Raw genomic sequence first — 19,659 nt, forward strand, 5'->3', positions numbered from 1 at the left:
CTTTAACATACCATCATTCACAAATGTACAATTAGGTCTTTGGTACATGCAATGCACAATTTTTTGAAGATTTATTTTAAATGAATAATAACAACAACAGTAATTAGTTTAAATTAAAAATACACTATTCTTATCAAAATAATAAATCCATATTCGTAATAGAAGAAAATAGCAAAACATAATTATTTTAAATGGCTTGCAAAATTTCCTGAAATTTTTATTATTAAAAATCAATAATAAATTAAGAAATTAAAGTATAAAAGAAAATCTTTAAAATAAGAGCAAATGATAATACAAACTTTTAGTAGTTCTTTAAATTGTCTTCTAAGTTTTGTCATTTCATAAAATCTTTGTTCTTCTAAACCTCTCCGTTTACACCATTTCCGGGAATTTTGACGTTCTGCTTTCACTTCTAGCCATTTATGATATGTAGTAAGTAATGTAAAGGGATCTCCGTGATCACTTTCAAGGGATTGCCTTGCATCCTGATCAATGAAAAAAAATTGATTACAATACCAGATGAAACTGTAAAAGAAAAAGTTGTTTTACATTTCATTCCAATGTGGTACACATGAACTTGCGTAGTAGCAAACAATGATATTAATATGTAATGTATTCCATAATATAAAGCTCTAGTTCTCAGTTCCATTTTTTTTTTAAATATACACATGTATTCTTGGCAGATATTATTTCAATTTGTATCACATTGCTAGAAAATTCTTAGAATACTCTAAAAGATAATGACTTGACCTTACACATGAAAGGAATAAGTTTTATATGAAGTTCTTCAAATTGAAAGAAATCTTTCATTCTCAACAATTTAAATCACCAAATGACTAACTAGAGTAATGTTCTGAACAGACAAGATTTTTTTATTCCTTAAGTCTATACACTTTCTCAACAGTCTGTGGAATTTTGCAGTAAATATATGTGAATTTTTATTTTTAAATTTCTAAAATAAAGTTTAATTTCAGTTAAATATTTCTCTTTTTTTGAAAATTATAAATGTTTTGTTTTTTTGCTTTCACACAAACGCTATTTTTCTGAAATTTTAAATTAAGTTGTTACATATTACAAACTATACATTGATATTATACATTAAAAAGGTTACCATTGATATCTGGGGAAAAAAAGAAATTAGTCACTTACCTCATGCTCTCTAATTTAAGATCAAAGAAAATTAAGGGCTCAGGTGAAATAAAACACAAAATAACCTTCTGGCTATCATAATTTAATGATTACTTAACAAAATAAAAAAAGTAAAAAAACAATTTCTGCAACTTATGCAGATTTTTCAGTCATCATTTATTTTTTCCTTTTGCAACAATTTAATTTGAAAAGTTTCTTTATATTTCTCTGAAATTTTTTTTCCTGACTTTTTGTGCTTTTCTAAAGTTTCATAACTCTTCTTCACAAGTGCTAATTTTATAGACAAAGCAAATTTATTCAGATTGGAACATTTAAGAAACCTTCATAAAAGTTTATATCACCATATATAATTTCTAGACCAATTAAAGAACCTTCTTTCAAAGTTCCAACTCCTTGTTGATACTAAATCCACTTACAGTAGCCACATTCCTATATGACAATATAAGAATTTGTTTTTATAACTTCCCTCACCTCAAAGCATAAGAATAGAAATCCTCTGAACAAATTTCTTTTTTAAAAATTAATGAAGATTTTTTTTTGTATTCGCTTTTTAGTTCATTTTTTCGAGAAAATTTCATTTTTTTTTTTAATATTCTAATTATGCAATAGAAATTTGTATATTCAAATAAATAAGTAGAAGCAAATCAAACCATCCATCAGTCTATTTTTAGTTTCTATAGCTCCACAAAAGTTTGAATTGCTTGCAGTCACAATATTAATTTCAATATTTTTTCCCAGTCCTGCAAATTGGACTGATGCAGAAGAAAAGGAAAAAGATAAAGTTTTGTGATTTAAGGTTCCAAATAAGGTTTTGTTTGTATAGCAATGGCAACATTTTTTTATTTCTGCAATATTTAAAAAGATTGAAATTTTTAAGATGAAAAAAAAAAAAAAGGAAGGAAGGAAAAAGAACCTGTAAGTAATTAATAATTTAATGTAATTTCCCAGTTTTTAAGGAAAATTTCAAAATTCACTGTTTTATAGCTTATTTTTAAATTACGCGTATTTTCCCAGTTTTCCAGGTGCTGCAGCACTCCTGTTAAAAGTTTGTAACACTTTTAACAAAAATATGCCAAAATATATTTAAAAAATTAATTAATTTTTTGAAACAATGGTTATGATTCAAAAATTATGTACGGATGTCTGATTGAAATGAACCTTCAAAATTTATTTTTTTCCTTTCATGATACATTTTATTATGAATCAAAATACAACCTATGACAGAAAAGCTATGTACAGATATAAAATCTAAATTAAACGAAAAAAATTCTTTTGTTATTTTATTTCTCAAAGCCAAATTTAAAATCTTAATTCTCCCCCTCGAACTTTTCTTTCAATAATTTGGTGCTATAACCTTGAAGTGCATAACATTATACAATATATATATATATATATATGTGTGTGTGTGTGTGTGTAATGATATTTTAACTCTAACTCTTTCTCTCTTAATTTTCAAGATTTTATCTCAATTTAGCCCATAGTAACTTTATTCTAAAATATTCTCTTATTTCGTGATCCAATTCCACTGTCTCTACTTAATTACTCGAAGACAAGCTTTGTTAAACTGCTGAATCAGCTAAAACTAACTTTCCCACACTCCGCATGAAGAGATAAAATACCACTGATCAGGCAAATTCTTCTTTAAAATCTCCCTCTGTTTCCCCTACCTTCTCCGCGCGTGTAACGAAAATCCCTATCGAAATCTCGTAATATATTAACACTATGGAGAAATATTTTCCCTATCAAAATCTACGGTTATATAAGGCGAGGGATAATTTATTTCGTCCCTTCTTCCCCACTTCGGCTTTTGTACTGCGCTGTGGCGGACATCTTGTCCGCATCTCTGCTTGTAAATAATTATGCTTTCGCGATGGATTAAAAAGAATTTAAAAAGTCTCTTCACTGTCTTCAAACTACAATCATGCTTCACATAAAATAATGCTTACATATTAAAGAGCTGACAGGATTCGAATTTGTTATGTATATATATATATATATATAATAAAATTATCTGTTTTAAATTATTATTGCCACTTTTGAAACAATAATTTATATTGAAATAGCCACTTTTAAATAATGTAGAAACAACTGGAAATTATTAATCAATGAAAATTTCCGAAATTTATAGATAACTTACAAAAAAGAAAATTAATTTCTGACAAATATACAATGAGAAGTTTCCTTAATTCAATGAAACTTTCTAATGTTGCTATTCAGTAATTACTCAGAGAAATTTAATTCTATCATTCAACACTTTTAGAAACTTAACACTATTGCACATATATTTAATTAATGATAATATCTTTTATAACATTATCTTCCATACTATTGACAAATAAAAATTTTGAAATAGATAAATTCAAAACTTACTCTCATTTCAGGATCTCTCATTGATCGATTAGTAAAAGGAGATTGAACACTCAATGCAGCTGCCAATGATAATATAGGTTCAATGACAGAAAACACACAGCCATGTATCAACATTTTTCCAATTGTTACATCAACTGGTAATTTAGAAAGCATTTGCCCCATTGGTGTAAGCTCTTCATCTTCAGTTAGTGCACCCTTTTTAAGGAAATTAATAAAAATAATAAGTACAGCAGAGAATAAAACAAAGAAACAAGTATACTAATGAATACAGTACACTCCCGATTATCCGCGGAATTGGGTGGCGCGGCCACCGCAGATAACAAAAATCGCGGATAATCCGAAAAAAAGCTAAAAACGGATATAGCAAAAAAGAAAACAGTCATTCCAACTTTAAAAAATCGTTTTATGTACAATAAAACGTAAAATAAACAGCAGGAAATGTTTAACTAACGCTTAATATTTTAGTATATCACTCAAAACTAACCTAAAATGCATTTTGTTAATGAAAACAGAAAAGTGCTTTGTATTTACGAGAGGCGTCAAGGATACACAGAAAAATGAATACATATGTACTGTTTTAATACTGTAATGTATTATGCAATTACAAAAGCATAACTGTAAAACTGCACCTTTTTGAAAAAATCAGTCAAAAAAAAAAAAAAAACTTAGTGCGGCAGGCGCGGATAATCGGGAGTCTACTGTATTAAATAATAAACTGACTGATTGAAAATCTTATAATTTATTTCATAACATTTGTATCTACTCATTTTAATTTGTAAATGCATTTTAGCAATTTGTATTGCTGTTTCATTTCAAAATCTAATTGCTACTAAAAATGTTACAGATTTAAATCTAGGAAATAATATAAACTATATTTATCTTTATTATAATGGTATTCAATTTTCTTTTCTTCTGAAACTTACTTTCAAACATAGCAGGGAAAGGAAGAATGTGAGTAACTTATTTAAGGAATCTTTTGATAAAGGCAATGGTATACACATACAGATAACAACTGATATCATGATTAGTTTCTTCATGATCAAAAAGTATTTTTTTTTTAACTAAAAAATCTTTATTTTTAAAATTGCAAATTTAAAAAAAAAAAATTATATTGAATCAATCAAATGACCTTTTATTTCTAAAAAATTGATTTTCTTCCATCATTTTGATTTGATTCATAATTAAATTTGATTAAAATTTATTTGAATTAAATAAATTTGATTCATAACTAAGCTAAGCCTTTTAAACAAAAATAAGTCAAATACATTTAAAAAAAAATCAAAATTTCCTATCTTATATTTTATAAACTTCTTAAGAGCTTTCATGGAATTTAACTCCATTAATAAAGTTGATTTAATACGTGTCAGAATTTAAAAGAACTAGATTCAAATAAAGTCAACACTGACATATTTCACATAGCAATCTAATGTACAAACAAAGATTGTTTTTGTATTGACGTAATTTGCAAAGTATGAAAATAGAAACATATAAATACACATTTAAAAAATATGAAGAATTTTCTTTATTCATAAGCTCAATCCATGCATATATATCTTGATGTTTTAGAATGCAAAATTAATAAGATTTACACTGCTCATAAATACAGTTATAAACTGAAATTTACATATTTTATGATTCAATTATTTTATAGAATACAATTGAAATTACCTGGCTTTTCAGATTTTGTAGAGATTCTTCTATACTTGAAGCCTCAGGAGGTTCTAGAAAAGGGAATTTTCTAGCATTTGGTAATCCCATTGACAATAGCTGAAGTAACAGAGAATCAAGAGGAACTCTTTGTATTTCTGGCTTTGTATAAGCTTCTAAGTTGTCATATTCCTGTTGGGAATATAATCGAAAGCACACACCAGGCCCAGTTCTTCCTGAAATTACATATAGCACTATATTAGCAATTTCTATACGAAGATAACATATGTGAAGTTTTAAAACAAAATTTTAAAACATACCAGCACGACCTTTCCTTTGTTCTGCACTTGCCTTGCTAACCCAAAATTCCTGTAATCGTTGCATATGGCAAATTGGATGATAACTCATTTCTTTAACTTTACCGGAATCAACTACAAATCTGACACCATCTATAGTAACAGAAGTTTCAGCAACATTGGTGGAAATGATGCACTTGCGAACACCTTCAGGAGCAATATCAAAAACCTGTTAACATTCAGTTTACAAAAAAAAAAAAAAAAATTAAAAATATTAAACAAAATTTGTTGCATCTTCAGATTATAACTGCAAATTTTTACACATTACCAAAATAAATAATTCAAATAGATTTCTGCTTTGTAACTTTTTTCATAAAAATATCACATTCCTTTTTTAAATATATTTTTAATTATATTAGAAAAGTTATGAAAGTTATTTCAAACTCAAACTCATTAAAATAAATCAAGAATTTTGATTAAGTTTTTAATGCATTTATATATTTACTAGTTGTAAATTTTCCGGCTTTGTGAAAACAATTTTATCGAAAACAGTAGGTTTTTTCTGCAATTTTTACTCATAGAAATAATTTTATTTCATTTTATGAGCAAATTCAATTTCATTTTAAGTAACATTTTCATTAAAATTGGCAATTATAAAAAAAATCAAGAAAGTATTAAGAAATAATTTTTCGTAGAAGGTTATTTATGAATTAATCATAAACTAATAGCAAACTTTTAATTGTAAGTCATCAGCAAATTTTAGGCTTAATGACATGTCATTTGCAAACATAATGAAATCTTCATTATGATTAACATTACATATTATATATATTATCACTGGCATGTGATCAATACTAAAGCATCTAAAGAAATATTATGATAAAATGATTAACACAGAAAAATAAATATTAAAAAGGAATTTTTAACATGCATCCATTTGACAAGCAGTGGCAATGCAAAATTAATAAAAGAATACTTGCATAATGAATGCCATTGTAAAAATTGCATATTTAAATATTAACAATTATGCTATACATACAACAGCAAAACGCAAGAAAAAACATATTCAAATTATAAAAGAGAAAAATTTTAAAAATTACTAGAATGTGATTATGTTCAGGAATAAAAATCTGTCTAATAAAAATAATTGCATATATCAGAAACAAGAAAGATGAGAACGAAATTGCACAAGAGAAGCAGTTGTTAATTGTGGCGAGAACGATGTAGGGAAAGGTGCTCAATGTGACCACCTTCATTGACCTGCAAAATTTCAATGGACAGTGTGTTCAACAGCAGATCATAACTGATCACTTGTGATGCGTCGTACATGAAGCATTATGGAGTTCTTTAAGTCATTCAACGTTGCACAAGATACCATCATCATCACATCCAAAAACATCGACATAAGACATGACAATGACTGCAAACGTTTCTTACCCTAACCTGTTTTACATAAAGCTTCCTTTTCTTCGCAAGCATGTAAATCTCAACATTTTTTCCTGGAACTGACAGCTTTTCGCACTTTTAGATTTTATTACTCATAATTCTTGTTCTGAATTGTTACTATTGTTTCTGTATTCCGTTTTGGTTGTTTATTGTGTTAAATTTAATGTTTTTCCGGAAAAGGAAATTTAATTAAAGGAAAAAAAATTTAGTTCCAATATGTTCACCAGAGGGTGCCTTTTCACCCTCTGGTGAACATATTGGAACTAAATTTTTTCCCTCGAAATTCCGTGAGCACTTCTCATGTATAGTCTATATACCAAATTTCATTGCAATTCATTCATCTGTTTGCGTTGAAGGATGCTGTTTAAGGGGAAGTTTAATTATAACCATCCCATATAGTTTCTTTATATCTATAATTTTGTAAGAAATAACTTTCATTTTTTTATCTTGATATTGCCTGTACCCAATTAATTACATAAGCAAAATATTAAATCAGCAAATTCTTAACATTTTTAACATTCTCCATATTAGAAGCTATAAAAAGTCTAGCAGCTAATTAGACATTTTATTACTAAAATTTAGTATAGCCCAATTATAAGACTAATCCTTGAGAATAGCATTTCCAAAATAGCCATGAGCTGGAATAGCAAAGATCTACATGCAAAAAGTTTAATCTCATATCTTTTTAATATGTGGAAATTAAATAAAAAGTATTGTAATGAATAGAATAATTACAACATTCCTAAAAAACACTTGCATTCCTCATAAAATCTATCTACATAGTAACCTTAATCAGAGCACGTTTGCATAAAACTGTTTACTTTTTTCAAATGAAAAATTAAATAAAAAAACTCATTCAAAAAAGGGAAATGCTACGACTTTTTTACAAAGAATTGTATCATTCAGCAAATAAAAAGTATTTTTAAAATTTATAATTAAACACCTAAGTTTATTTAATAACTTTCTTATTAAAGAAAATTTTACTTAAAAATTAAAAAATACTGTGAAAAAATAACCCAAGTAGAGTAGCCTCTATATTGTAAAATTTACTATTTTTAGTGAGCATAAGATTTCTGTAATTTGCATGTTTGTGCACAACTTAAAGTAATGATGCAAACAGTGAAGTGGTATTTAGTACAAATATTTATATTTGTCAATAACAACTATCAAGCTAAGATAAAATATTCACTATAGATTCTGTAATTTTTTATTTCTACTTATAAATGTTATTTCAAACTATAATTTTATCAACTACATGAAAAGAAAAGAAAATTTTTAATAGATTTATATTTACCTTATCCTGATCTTCTATAGACAATGTACTATGTAATGGCAGAATGATCCATTTATTGCTTTTGTCTCCATAGGCTCTAGCTGCTTCCTCCACAATAGATATTTCAGTCATTCCACTCAAAAAAATCAAAACATCTCCTCTTTCATCTTTTGGATATTTCTGATCAATTAAGTTCAATACTCTTATATAAGGGGCAGGATTTAATTTACCGGTCAATGTTTTCCTTTCTTCACTTGGTACAGGACAATATTTAACTTGAATGGGGAACAATCGGCCAGGAACCTAAAAAGAATTAAATTTAGAAATTATTATAATATCAGAGAAGTTTAAATATTATATAAGATATATAATTTATGTTCCTGATGTTATGGAAAATATATCAAATATAAAACATTGCTTCTAAGTATGAAATATCTTAAGAATAATAAAATACTTTTTAAAAATTACAGTATAAATAATACAAATTTATTTTTCTAAAAAAAATATGTTCAAGAAAATCTTTATATTTTATATCAGTAATTTAAAAAGTTAAGAAATGAAAGGAATAGGAAAGAAATGCAAATGACTGAAGTGTTCAAAAAAATTCTTTACGTCAAAATTACTATCAGGGACATTAGTAAATGGTAAAAGGTAATGGCTTTCTTTAGCATTATATTTTTATAAGCATGAAATTTAAATATGCATTCATCATTATCTGCAAATACACCAAACAATAATAACAATTTCAAATAAAAATTAGCTTTTCTAAACTTAAAATGTGAAGAGAATTGTACTTTACAATTCACATGATATAGTTTTTATTTGTTGCAAGCAGAATATATATTCTTCCTGCGAGAGATACCTTTAAAAATCTTTCAATATTGTAAAAAAAAAAAAAAAAAAAGTGTCCTCAATATAAATCTGTTGTGTTTAAAAGTAAGTGATATTTCAACAGAATTCAGTTTTAAAACCTGATAATTACAATGCGCTGTACTATAAAATTCTATACTTAAAATAAAATGTATTTAACTTCATTGAGACATTTTATAACCCTACAGCATACATATAATGTAATTCATTAATGGTGCAGTCAATTTTAGCATTTTGTATTGTCAAATTTTGTAATTAGTATATAAAGATGCTTAAATCTTTCATAAACATTTGGGAAATGTGAAAATTATTGCTGTATTAAAAGAATCCTGATGTAACTAAGCAAAATCTTGTTTGAAAGGAATACTTTCAAAATCACTGCATAGTATCATTTGGAATTTTCTTTACATATATAATTTATTCTTAATATCTTAATTCTTAATAAAAACAATAGCCAAAATAAACACACATTTATTGAGAATATTTTACAATATATTTTTTGCTGTTGTTTGCAAGTTAATAACTAGACTAATGAGTATATACAACAATTCAATTTGAAATGAGTGTATATTAATAAATTATTTTCCAAGACATTAAAAATGAATAAAATACAATAATCAGTAAAATAAAAACATAACATCCAAAAGGAAACATGAAATTAAGCAGGTATTTGAGTATAAAACTCTTTTTCCATGTTTGTAAATTATTAATCAAATATAAATATTTAATATTATCATTCCATTTTTTAAAATTTTTAAATAATATTTTAAAGCTGTACTTAAGGAAAATGTAACCTGAAAGATATATGGCACTAATCTGAAGATATTATTTGATATAAATATTTTTTTAAAATCAATTTGCTATATTATAATATGCAATGGATGCAACGTCATATTATATCTTTTCTTTTATATTATAATTTTAACATTAGTTTACATAACAGTTTGGAATTGTTGATTATAGATTTTATTGTGTTAGTTGTTTTAGCACTACATTGTAATACAAATTTGCATTATTAATCATTTTATCCAGAATCAATAAAAAGAAGGGATACATTAAAAATCATTCAAATTTCCAGCAGAAAAATGGTTTTATATTATATGAATCAAAGAAATAAAATACAAATTCTACTTACTTGAATGACAGGGCAGTTATTAAAATATTCAGCAAACAATTCTATGTTAATGGTTGCTGACATTAATAATATCTTCAGATCTGGTCTTTGAATTGTTAAACACTTCATTATTCCTAATAAAAAGTCACATGATAAATGTCTCTCATGAACTTCATCCAATATTACAACTTTATACATGGAAAGCATAGGATCTGAAGAAACCTGCCTCAACAACAAACCTTCAGTCAGAAACAAAATTTTTGTATGTGAAGTTTTACTTTTTTCAAAACGTATTTGATAACCAATTTCAGATCCATATTCATTCTGAGTCTCATATGCTACTCTTTTGCATAAGGATATACAAGCAATTCTACGAGGTTGAGTACAAGCAATACTATCATACCCAGCAGCAAGTAAATATTGTGGAACTTGTGTTGATTTTCCACAGCCAGTATCACCAGCAACTAAAACAACCTGGTGGCTCTCCACTGCTCGCAAAATTTCATTTCGATATTTACTTATAGGCAGATTTTCTTGAGATTCGCGGAGTTTCTTTAATTTAATTTCCTGTTGTTTCTTTAAACAATTTAAATACAACTGGATAATATAAGCAAATTCTAGTAAATGTTCACGACTTAATGCTGATGCATCATCATCCCGAAAAAGATGTCCACGAATCATCATATTTTCTAATTCATCTGAATCCAGTGAAAAATCAATTTTTGAACTTGTAGATGGACCTGAAAAAAAAATGAGAAAACTTAATATATTTTGAACTTTGAGAAATACCTACATTTAATGTACCTATATAAAAATTAAACATCTGGTATCTGATCACAGATTACAATATAATCTTATAACTCAGATTGTTAGGACATTTTAAGCTAAAATAAATGTTAATATTTTTCATCAATAAAATAACAATGTTTTAGCCTAAAATCAATAGTCTAAAATGTGTATATATTTTTGTTAAAAGATGAAGTAAACTAATATTATTATCTAATTCAGGATGTTATTTGCTTCTATATGTTTGAACAATGCCTTCCTACAGTTTAATTTTGATGAATCAAACTTATGCACCCTTAGTTTTAAACTTATGCAAGTATTTAGTAAATTATCATTTCAAATTTTGCAAATATAGCACAGCAATTAATTTGGATTTCATTCATCCTCACATCAGACATAAAAGAAGCAACAAATTTGGTTTTAATAAACAAGTCAATTTTTAGCCTCTCTGAATTTCCTAGTAAAAGGCACTCAATTATACCATATAATTAACTAGATTTTCATTGGTTAAATTATAAACTTAGATATTAATCAATTAAAAACTATACAAAAAGATAAAAAAAATAAAAGAGAGTAGAATAACAAATTAAAGCATTAATAAACAATCTTTTTAGAACAGCTTAAATACACTAACAGGAATTTCAAATTTAAGAGTAAAAATAATTCTTTAAATAAAAGCATAAATATTAATAAAAATAAATATTTTTTTTTAATATTGCAATTGTAATCCATGTACCTATATCTTTCATATAAAATATGGATGCAAATTCTACAAAATAAATTAATTTACTTTAAACTATATATCAAAACATCTTAGTTAAGAACAAACTGTAGAATAATCTTGATTTATGGCAATCTGAAATTTTGTTTTTTAGAATAAATACTTAATTAGTCTATTATTATGTATGAAAGATCTTTGATTTGACTGCAATGTGATTGGAAATACAATTATATTTAAAAAACTAACTGGACTAAAGAAGAAATAAGTTAAAGCTGATAAAAAAAGAGAAAAGAAAAGATAATTAATTACCAATTTAACATTTGCATAAGAAAGGTATTAATATGATGTCTTATAGGGAAGACCAGTAGGGATTGGTTGACACTAGTTTTTATCACAAATTTTTCTTATTTTTTTATAATGATTAAATAGCTTATATGTATTCTTAAACATTCTTACATTCTTTGGCTAGTATAAATAGAATTAATAACAGTTTGGTTAAAAAATAATAGAACAGCATCAAGTTGAATGAGCTAATTCCATCAGTGCCAACTTACCCCTGGTGCCAAATAGCCCATTTCTCCTACACTAAGTTTCAATACACCTAATTCTATTAATTTTTTTAATTAGGTAAACAAAGGAAGATCTGACAAATACAAAACAAACAATATTTCTAACTGAATGAAAAAGAAGAAAAAGATTTATTAATGATATATGGTAAAAGAAGATTAGAAATTTAAAACAAAGTAGTGTACCAGCATCTCGTGACTTTTTAGCAGCAGCTTTTTGTTGAACCTGTTGGTATTTTTTGAGAAAGATCCAAAATTCATCATATTCGGGAGTATTTCTGAAACAGTTTAACAATACAGAGATTATTAATGGCATGTGATAAATAAAAAATATCAATTTGATATATACACATTTAAATTGGGGTTGTGGTGCTGTGAAAGATATACAAAATGTGTAAAATAAATCATAATAAGATTAGAACAGTGATTCAAATAAGAAACTGATAAAAGAGTATTAAAATTAACAAATAATAAGGACAATGTATATAAGTAGGTTGATGTTGCATAAGACGAAATATCTATACTAAGCTACCAATTTCATGTAGATGTATTTTGTACAGTTGGAATGGAGAACTTATTTGAAATTTTAATTAATTGAAAATTAAGTAAGATTTCAATAATTTTTTTATGGTAATTCCTAAAAATATCATATAGAAACATGATATTTGCACCATTTTAAAATTCAAAAAATTGTATAACTAACCTATGATATCAATTTATTTAGTTTCACAAATGTGTGTGTATATATATGTGTATTTCTTAGCTTCTCTTTTCGATAATAGATGGTGATGCCCAATTAGGTATGCATCCCATAGTGCATTGCAATTGTAATGAGAATGAAATGACATGCTGTTCTGTTAAGCTGTGCGTGTTAATGTCTTGTCTTTGTTAATGTGTGAATGTGATTATTAAAGAAATGTTCCTGAAAACATATGTCCTGTTGCTTCCATTGCACGAATCATAATGCTCAACATTCCACCACATATGTATGTATATATATGTAATTATATTTTAAAATCTAATTCAAATTTTAATTATATTCCTAATTTTTATCTTAATTTAGCCCATATTCACTCCATTCTAAAATGTTTTCTTACTTTCTGATCCAAATCCCACTTTATTTAATTAATTTTACATGTGTTTAATAAAACTGCTGAATTCAGCAGGTTCTCAGACTCTGAGCAAAGAGATTCTTTTAAAGATATCTAAATTTCTCTTTCCAAAGTCGACATGTGTCAAAGAAATCCCAATCAAAATTTCACAATAAAATCACTGAAGGGAAAGGTTTTGGTCTCTTCTGCTGTGTTGTAATGTAGATTGATATATTTCTTACCATTTATCCTTTGTTTGTAAATTATGCCTTCATTGGCGATTTGAATTTTAAAATTTCAAATGTTTCTTTTATTTAGCCACGCGACTGCTAAAATATGATGCTAATATATATATATATATATTGTTGATTTTCATCTACAGATTTCAGATATATAATTAAATTCAAACATTTTTTTATGGCTTCATTACTTATTCATATGATTTTCTTACTTTGTTGAAAAATAAGGAAGAAAAATTCTGCTTCTTATCTGCATATATATATATGATAAAAAGGAATTGCATTACCACAAAAGATAGCATACATTTTGAAACAAATTATCCAGATACACAAGTTTTTTAAGATAATTAAATGGATAAATTTTCCAGATACATGATGTGATTAAACTTGATTTCATTAGAAAATTCATATTATATATATATATATATATATATATATATATATATATATATATATATATATATATATAAACAATTTGATACTTAAAAATAGTGATAGAAAAATAAATAGGGCCAGTTATACTATAATTTTCTGATGCCTGATAAATTTTATAATCTTACATATTAAATCTATTAGGTATTAAATATCTAACAGAAAAAAGTTATTTTTTAATAAAAGTTCAGCATTTTTTTTAATGTTAATCACTTTTCAAAATATTTGTATAAAGTGAAAGAAACAAAAATAGAGCCACTCACAATTTTTCTTCACATTATTCTGAAGTTGTTTTTACACTGAATCAGTTATTAAATGGCATAAATAACTTTTCCAAACCAATTTAGTTTATTAAAAACACATTATAAAAGCAAATGATTTAGTAAAAAAATTTTAAATTGTGCATATTAATTTTAATAACACAAATTATGTTGCTTATTTTCACCACGTGTTTTTATAGTAAAAGTGTATTGAGAAATAAATGAAAAAGATGTAATTTTCTCAAATTAAAAGAAATTTAATTTGGACAGACATGATGGATTCCAATATTATTGCTATGATTTACACTGTGAGGACATTCTACAAGTTGAGGATATGTTACATTGGTAATGTTTTCTAAATGCCAATTCAGTGGTCGTAGTGTTATGGTTTGAGAAGTATATGCTCACAGTGGAACCACTCCAATACATTTTTGAAACCAAAAACTAACTCTGAAGGGTATCAAGGCATGCTTATTAAATATTTATTATCAGCAGTTCCTCTTATTACATTATATTTTTCAACAAGATAATACCTCTATCCATACATCATCTACAAAGTCATGGTTTCAAAGAAATGAAGTAGAATTATTAGATAGACCATCAAAAAGCCTGGACTTGAACCCCACAGAAAATTTGTGGGGTTTAATGGCTTATGATATTTATACAGGCAGGCATCGTTGCACCAATAAATATAAGTTACAGTATGCAACAGAAATTTGTCGGAAAAATATCAAAACAACTTTAGAAAGACTTATGAACTCTGATGACATCTTGATTGATAGATATCATAAAAAAAGGGCAAATTAATGAATAAATAACTGTTTTGTGAGCCAAATCTGTAACGAGCTCTATTTTATTTTCCACTTTTCCTTCTCTGTAAAATTTAAACATGAGTAAAAGTGAAATAAATTAAAATGATATATTATTCAAAATAATTTCAAATATTTCATCTATTTATATTCTTATAGTTCTAAAAAGTATAATATAATACAACAAATAGTTTAAAACAAAGTGTTTTTTTTTGCAGGTCATATATTTTTTTTTCTACCTCTCTTCTTTGTTGAGGGGATCATAAACATTATTGGTATTAGAAATATAAATAAAATTAAACACACCCAATACTGCTAGCAAATTAATGACCAAATATGGTTAATTTATAATGATAATAATCAGTTAATCTGATACGGATATCTCAATATAAATACAATTATATTCTGATTTGAATATATATATATTTCATTAATTTAAGTTTAAAAAATATTTTCAATATTAACTCTATTTTTGAAACATTGTGATACTTTTTTTAAAAACAAGTAAATAAGAATAAAATTAGGTTAGTCATTTCCTCCTAATCTTTTAAAACATGATTAATAAAAAGAATAAAAGCATCAAGATAATTATTTTTAACAAAATAATTTTTCAAAACTTACAGAAAAAATAATTAATTTTCTTTTAAAAAATGGGTATAACCATACATTTATATTACAATACTCATAAAAATAATAGATTTGATTGAAGCAAATACTGTTTTTCATTTTAAAAAATGTGAACTTTAATAATAATATTTATATTGTAAGCACAATTCCATGATACTCATAAATTATAACTACTTTCCATATTATGGACCAGATTATTTTACTAAAAATATTAACGTTATTTTAGTATCTTTTGAGTGAATATTATTCAGTTATTCCATGTGAGAGTACTTCAACCTACAGGTTGCAGAAAAAAAATTAATGGTCACATTTTTTTAAAGAAATAAACATTAATTATTAAGAAAAAATACTTAAATAAAACATAAAATAAAATAAAAATCTTGAAGAACTTTACACAAAAATTTCTTATTAATGAAAGAATATACGGTAAAATTGTTATATTTTTTAAAATTCAATTACAAATATATAGTTTTTTTTTTTTTAAATCTTTGTTTATTGAAAGAAGCTATAAATTTTACAATTTCAAAAAGAAATTTATGTGAAAAAAAGTCTTACCTTTTAATTTTTCCTTTATCATAGAAAAATATTTTATTTAGAGTAGAGCGATATTCAGTCCAAGGAAAATCTGGATCAGTTTTATTTAAATATACTCGATTGCAGAAGGAAGGCTTTGATTTCTCATCTTCTTTACCATCATACACATCACGTCCTTTATAAGTATCCTGATTTATAATTTGTTTCTTTCTGATATTTTCATGTTCATCTTCATGGACATGAGCTTCAGAAGTAATTTTATGGTATTTAGATGATTTTTTTTCATCATAATGATGTCTCTTTTTATGCCGCTCCATTACAGATCACTACAAAAGAAAGAAAAAAATAACAATGCTTTATTTTTTTTGTTATTGTTTAACAGGAAAAGATATTAAAAATATCAGCAATATAATTAGAAATTCAAATCTTCAGTAAGTATTAAATGTAAGAAAAATGAATTCATATAATAAATAGTTTCAATTTCTATTTAGATGATGAGATAGTTTAAAATGTATATTCACTTTATGATTGCCTTATTTTAAATTATCCTTAATTTTATTCAGACTTCTTAATAGAAAACATATTCCAAAATAAATATTTATATTATTATATTTTGAAAATTTTATATTATTACAAAGATTATTGCAAAATTGAGATAGAAGGTATTCTCAATTAATGATGATGTACCAAAAAAATTCTAATTTAGGTTTAATAAAAAGATGTAATAAACAATAGCACGAAGTTGGATGAAGGCCCAAATCTTGTCGATATAAAGAAGAAAAAAAAAAAAAGAAAAAAAAAAGAAAAAAAACAGTTTAACATATTTTTTTAAAAAAATGACAGAAAATGGGAAACGAATTTATTTTAAATAAGATATCGTACTACTAAATGTACTGTATATAAAGCATTGATTCCAGAAAATAGCAAATTATTTTTTGTTTTTAAATGTTACCATATAATTGTGTTATAAACTCAACATGCAAAAACTAGACACAGCAGCAACCAGATTTTTCTTTTTTAATAAATCTTTATTAAGTTTGAAATACAGAGAAAAGAAAGAAATATATTGGGTGATAGTATACAAATCGTAAGCTTTTATATATAGCAAAATGCACTAAATAGCTTATGATTGCATTAATTATCATATATCTGAAATTTGTTTTATTGTGATGAAAGTTTACTGTTATATATTTTACTAATTCTTTTACCCTATATGTTTCCTATCTCAAAACAATTTGCTCAAAAAGTAAAATCTGACTTATGAGTAAAACAGTATAAGGTAAGTCTCGAAAAGATCAGATTAAAATTCAGAAGAAAAAAATAAATAATGACATCACCAATATACACATATTTTCATTAATAAATATACCGATTCACAATTTTTTTCTGTTAATTCTTATAAGTACTTGTGTATTAATTATATGCAATTAGCGAACCTTAGACTAAACTGCTTGCCACTGACAAAATTTAGTTTTAACTGGAGTTATTGATGAATACTGACGAATTGACTAACAAGTCATTTTTGGTGATCAATCACTGACTGCAAATAATAAAACATGTTTGGAGATTAATTGTTAGTATATGGTTAGTACACAAGAAATTTTTTATCAATATGATGCTTGCATTTTAATAAATGAAATTTTCATTGATTTAAATTTTATATAATGAAATATTCATATATCATACTAAATGTATAAAAAGATGGAAAGCAAGAGGTTTATAATAAAGCACAATTTTAATAAAACATCTTTCAATAAATGGTAAACCAACAACTGTATAGCAATTTGCTATTTATGGAGTAAAACAGTAAAGTTTTAATAAAGACCAAGTAAAAAAAAACATAATCCCCATCCCATCTTTTCTATAAAATGCTTTAATGCTATAAATACTTTTCTTTAATACTAGCAATTAAGCTAAAATAATTAAAAAAGAAACAATAGATGCAAATCTATATAAAGGATGTTCAAGGAATGATTTTTTTTTTTTTTTTTTTTTTTTTTTTTTTTTTTTGCAGAATATTATGCAAAATAGCATAATTATATAAATTGCTTACTGAAAAAAACAAGAAAGTATTGTCCAATTTCATATGTAGCTGTTCAAATGGACAATCTTTGAATAAATTTATCTTTGACAAAATCTTTGAATAAACTTAAAAAAAAAGAGAGATCTGCAAATTTAAGCACACTAATACATGACTTTCATTAGTACATTCCATTTGTAACACCAAACCAACGTAATATAAATTGAATTTAAAGTGTTTCCCTTCAAAAGTGATAACATATTTCCTTCAAGGTTGATAAATAAAGTTAAAAAGAATTATTTTACTTAATAAAAATTATCAAACGAAAAAGAAAAACTTAAGTATTGAAAAAATCTGAAATATTTATTAATAATTTGTCAGCAATTCAGAAATATACATTCTGTCCAAAATTTCCTTGAAAACGCAGTATTACAGAAATTTCGTAATTAAAAATCGAAATTAATTTCCACGAATTGTTTTAGAAAAATCTTCTAATTAGAAAAGATAATTTAATTATTTAGAGCTGCCTCAATATCAAAAACATCATAAATTAAAACAAAATTTTAAATAATGAATATGTTAGAAATTGACAATCATAATAAATTTTTAAAATATAACTCAAGAATTTATTTCTCACAGGCATTATGCGACTGATACGTTCTTGTCAAATTTCCAAATTTGTTTACAATATTTTCACGAGTAGCGTAACACTATCAAGAGAGAGAGCTTGGTATATATAACTATACGACGAATCATATTTAGAGGATATTGGATGTGTTTGCCATTGGTCAGCTGAATCTCATGCTCCGTGATTGCCGCCGCGGAGTTCCATTATTTGGCTCAGCAGCAATTTCCTGTGCGAAAGTAGCGAATGAAATGTTATCATTACTTTGAAACAGTGAGTTTAGTATTTATAGCGTTGCAAATTTACTATCCAAAAATTATCACGGAAATAGATACTAAACAACTTTAATGCCACATATTCAAAGAAGATGGTATGTCTCTTTCATAAATAATTTTATAAGTTTGTTTACTCAATTTGAAGGATTAACTGAAATTCTTTTAGTGAGTTTTTATTAAAAAAATATTACCATTATTTTAGCCAAGTGGGGAATATTTTCTACAATAACACTTCTTCTATTTTTTGTCTTCGTATTTCTCTGGTTCTATTTCTTTAAATAATTTTTTTTTTTTAAATTTCTCTTATAAATTCTGAATAGTTTAATTTCATATATTTTAAGAGTTCAGTTTGATGACGATACTATTCACTCTATTTTGCGACAAAAGCATGATACTTGCAAAAATAATTTCTATTTATAAAGTAGACCTATAAACAATAAGTTTAACAAGTTTTTGCTATGCTGGCTATTGGTTCACTTTGGCGAAATCTTTTTCTCGCTAAATGTTTC

At 25.5% G+C, this 19,659-nt stretch overlaps 1 protein-coding gene across 5 annotated transcripts in view; it reads right to left on the bottom strand.

The window, feature by feature from the left end:
* The window catches only part of LOC129968661 (probable ATP-dependent RNA helicase DHX34), a 30,537-nt gene extending 10,878 nt beyond the window's left edge, over nt 1-19,659 (bottom strand). The window contains exons 1-9 of one of the 5 annotated variants that reach the window (XM_056082778.1): nt 19,342-19,659; nt 16,252-16,556; nt 12,425-12,516; nt 10,187-10,905; nt 8,203-8,484; nt 5,487-5,691; nt 5,188-5,402; nt 3,520-3,714; nt 300-485 (exon numbers count right to left, since the gene is read on the bottom strand). In XM_056082778.1, the coding sequence (XP_055938753.1) occupies nt 300-485; nt 3,520-3,714; nt 5,188-5,402; nt 5,487-5,691; nt 8,203-8,484; nt 10,187-10,905; nt 12,425-12,516; nt 16,252-16,547 (2,190 nt within the window). In that variant the 5' untranslated portion in view covers nt 16,548-16,556; nt 19,342-19,659. Of the gene's footprint in view, nt 1-299; nt 486-3,519; nt 3,715-5,187; nt 5,403-5,486; nt 5,692-8,202; nt 8,485-10,186; nt 10,906-12,424; nt 12,517-16,251; nt 16,557-17,666; nt 17,768-18,283; nt 18,438-18,887; nt 19,058-19,341 lie in introns of those variants that run through there. The other 4 variants (XM_056082777.1, XM_056082781.1, XM_056082779.1 and 1 more) reach the window with 4 other exon arrangements.

The sequence above is a fragment of the Argiope bruennichi genome, chromosome 5 (genome assembly GCF_947563725.1).
Source record: "Argiope bruennichi chromosome 5, qqArgBrue1.1, whole genome shotgun sequence".
NCBI lineage: Eukaryota > Metazoa > Arthropoda > Arachnida > Araneae > Araneidae > Argiope > Argiope bruennichi.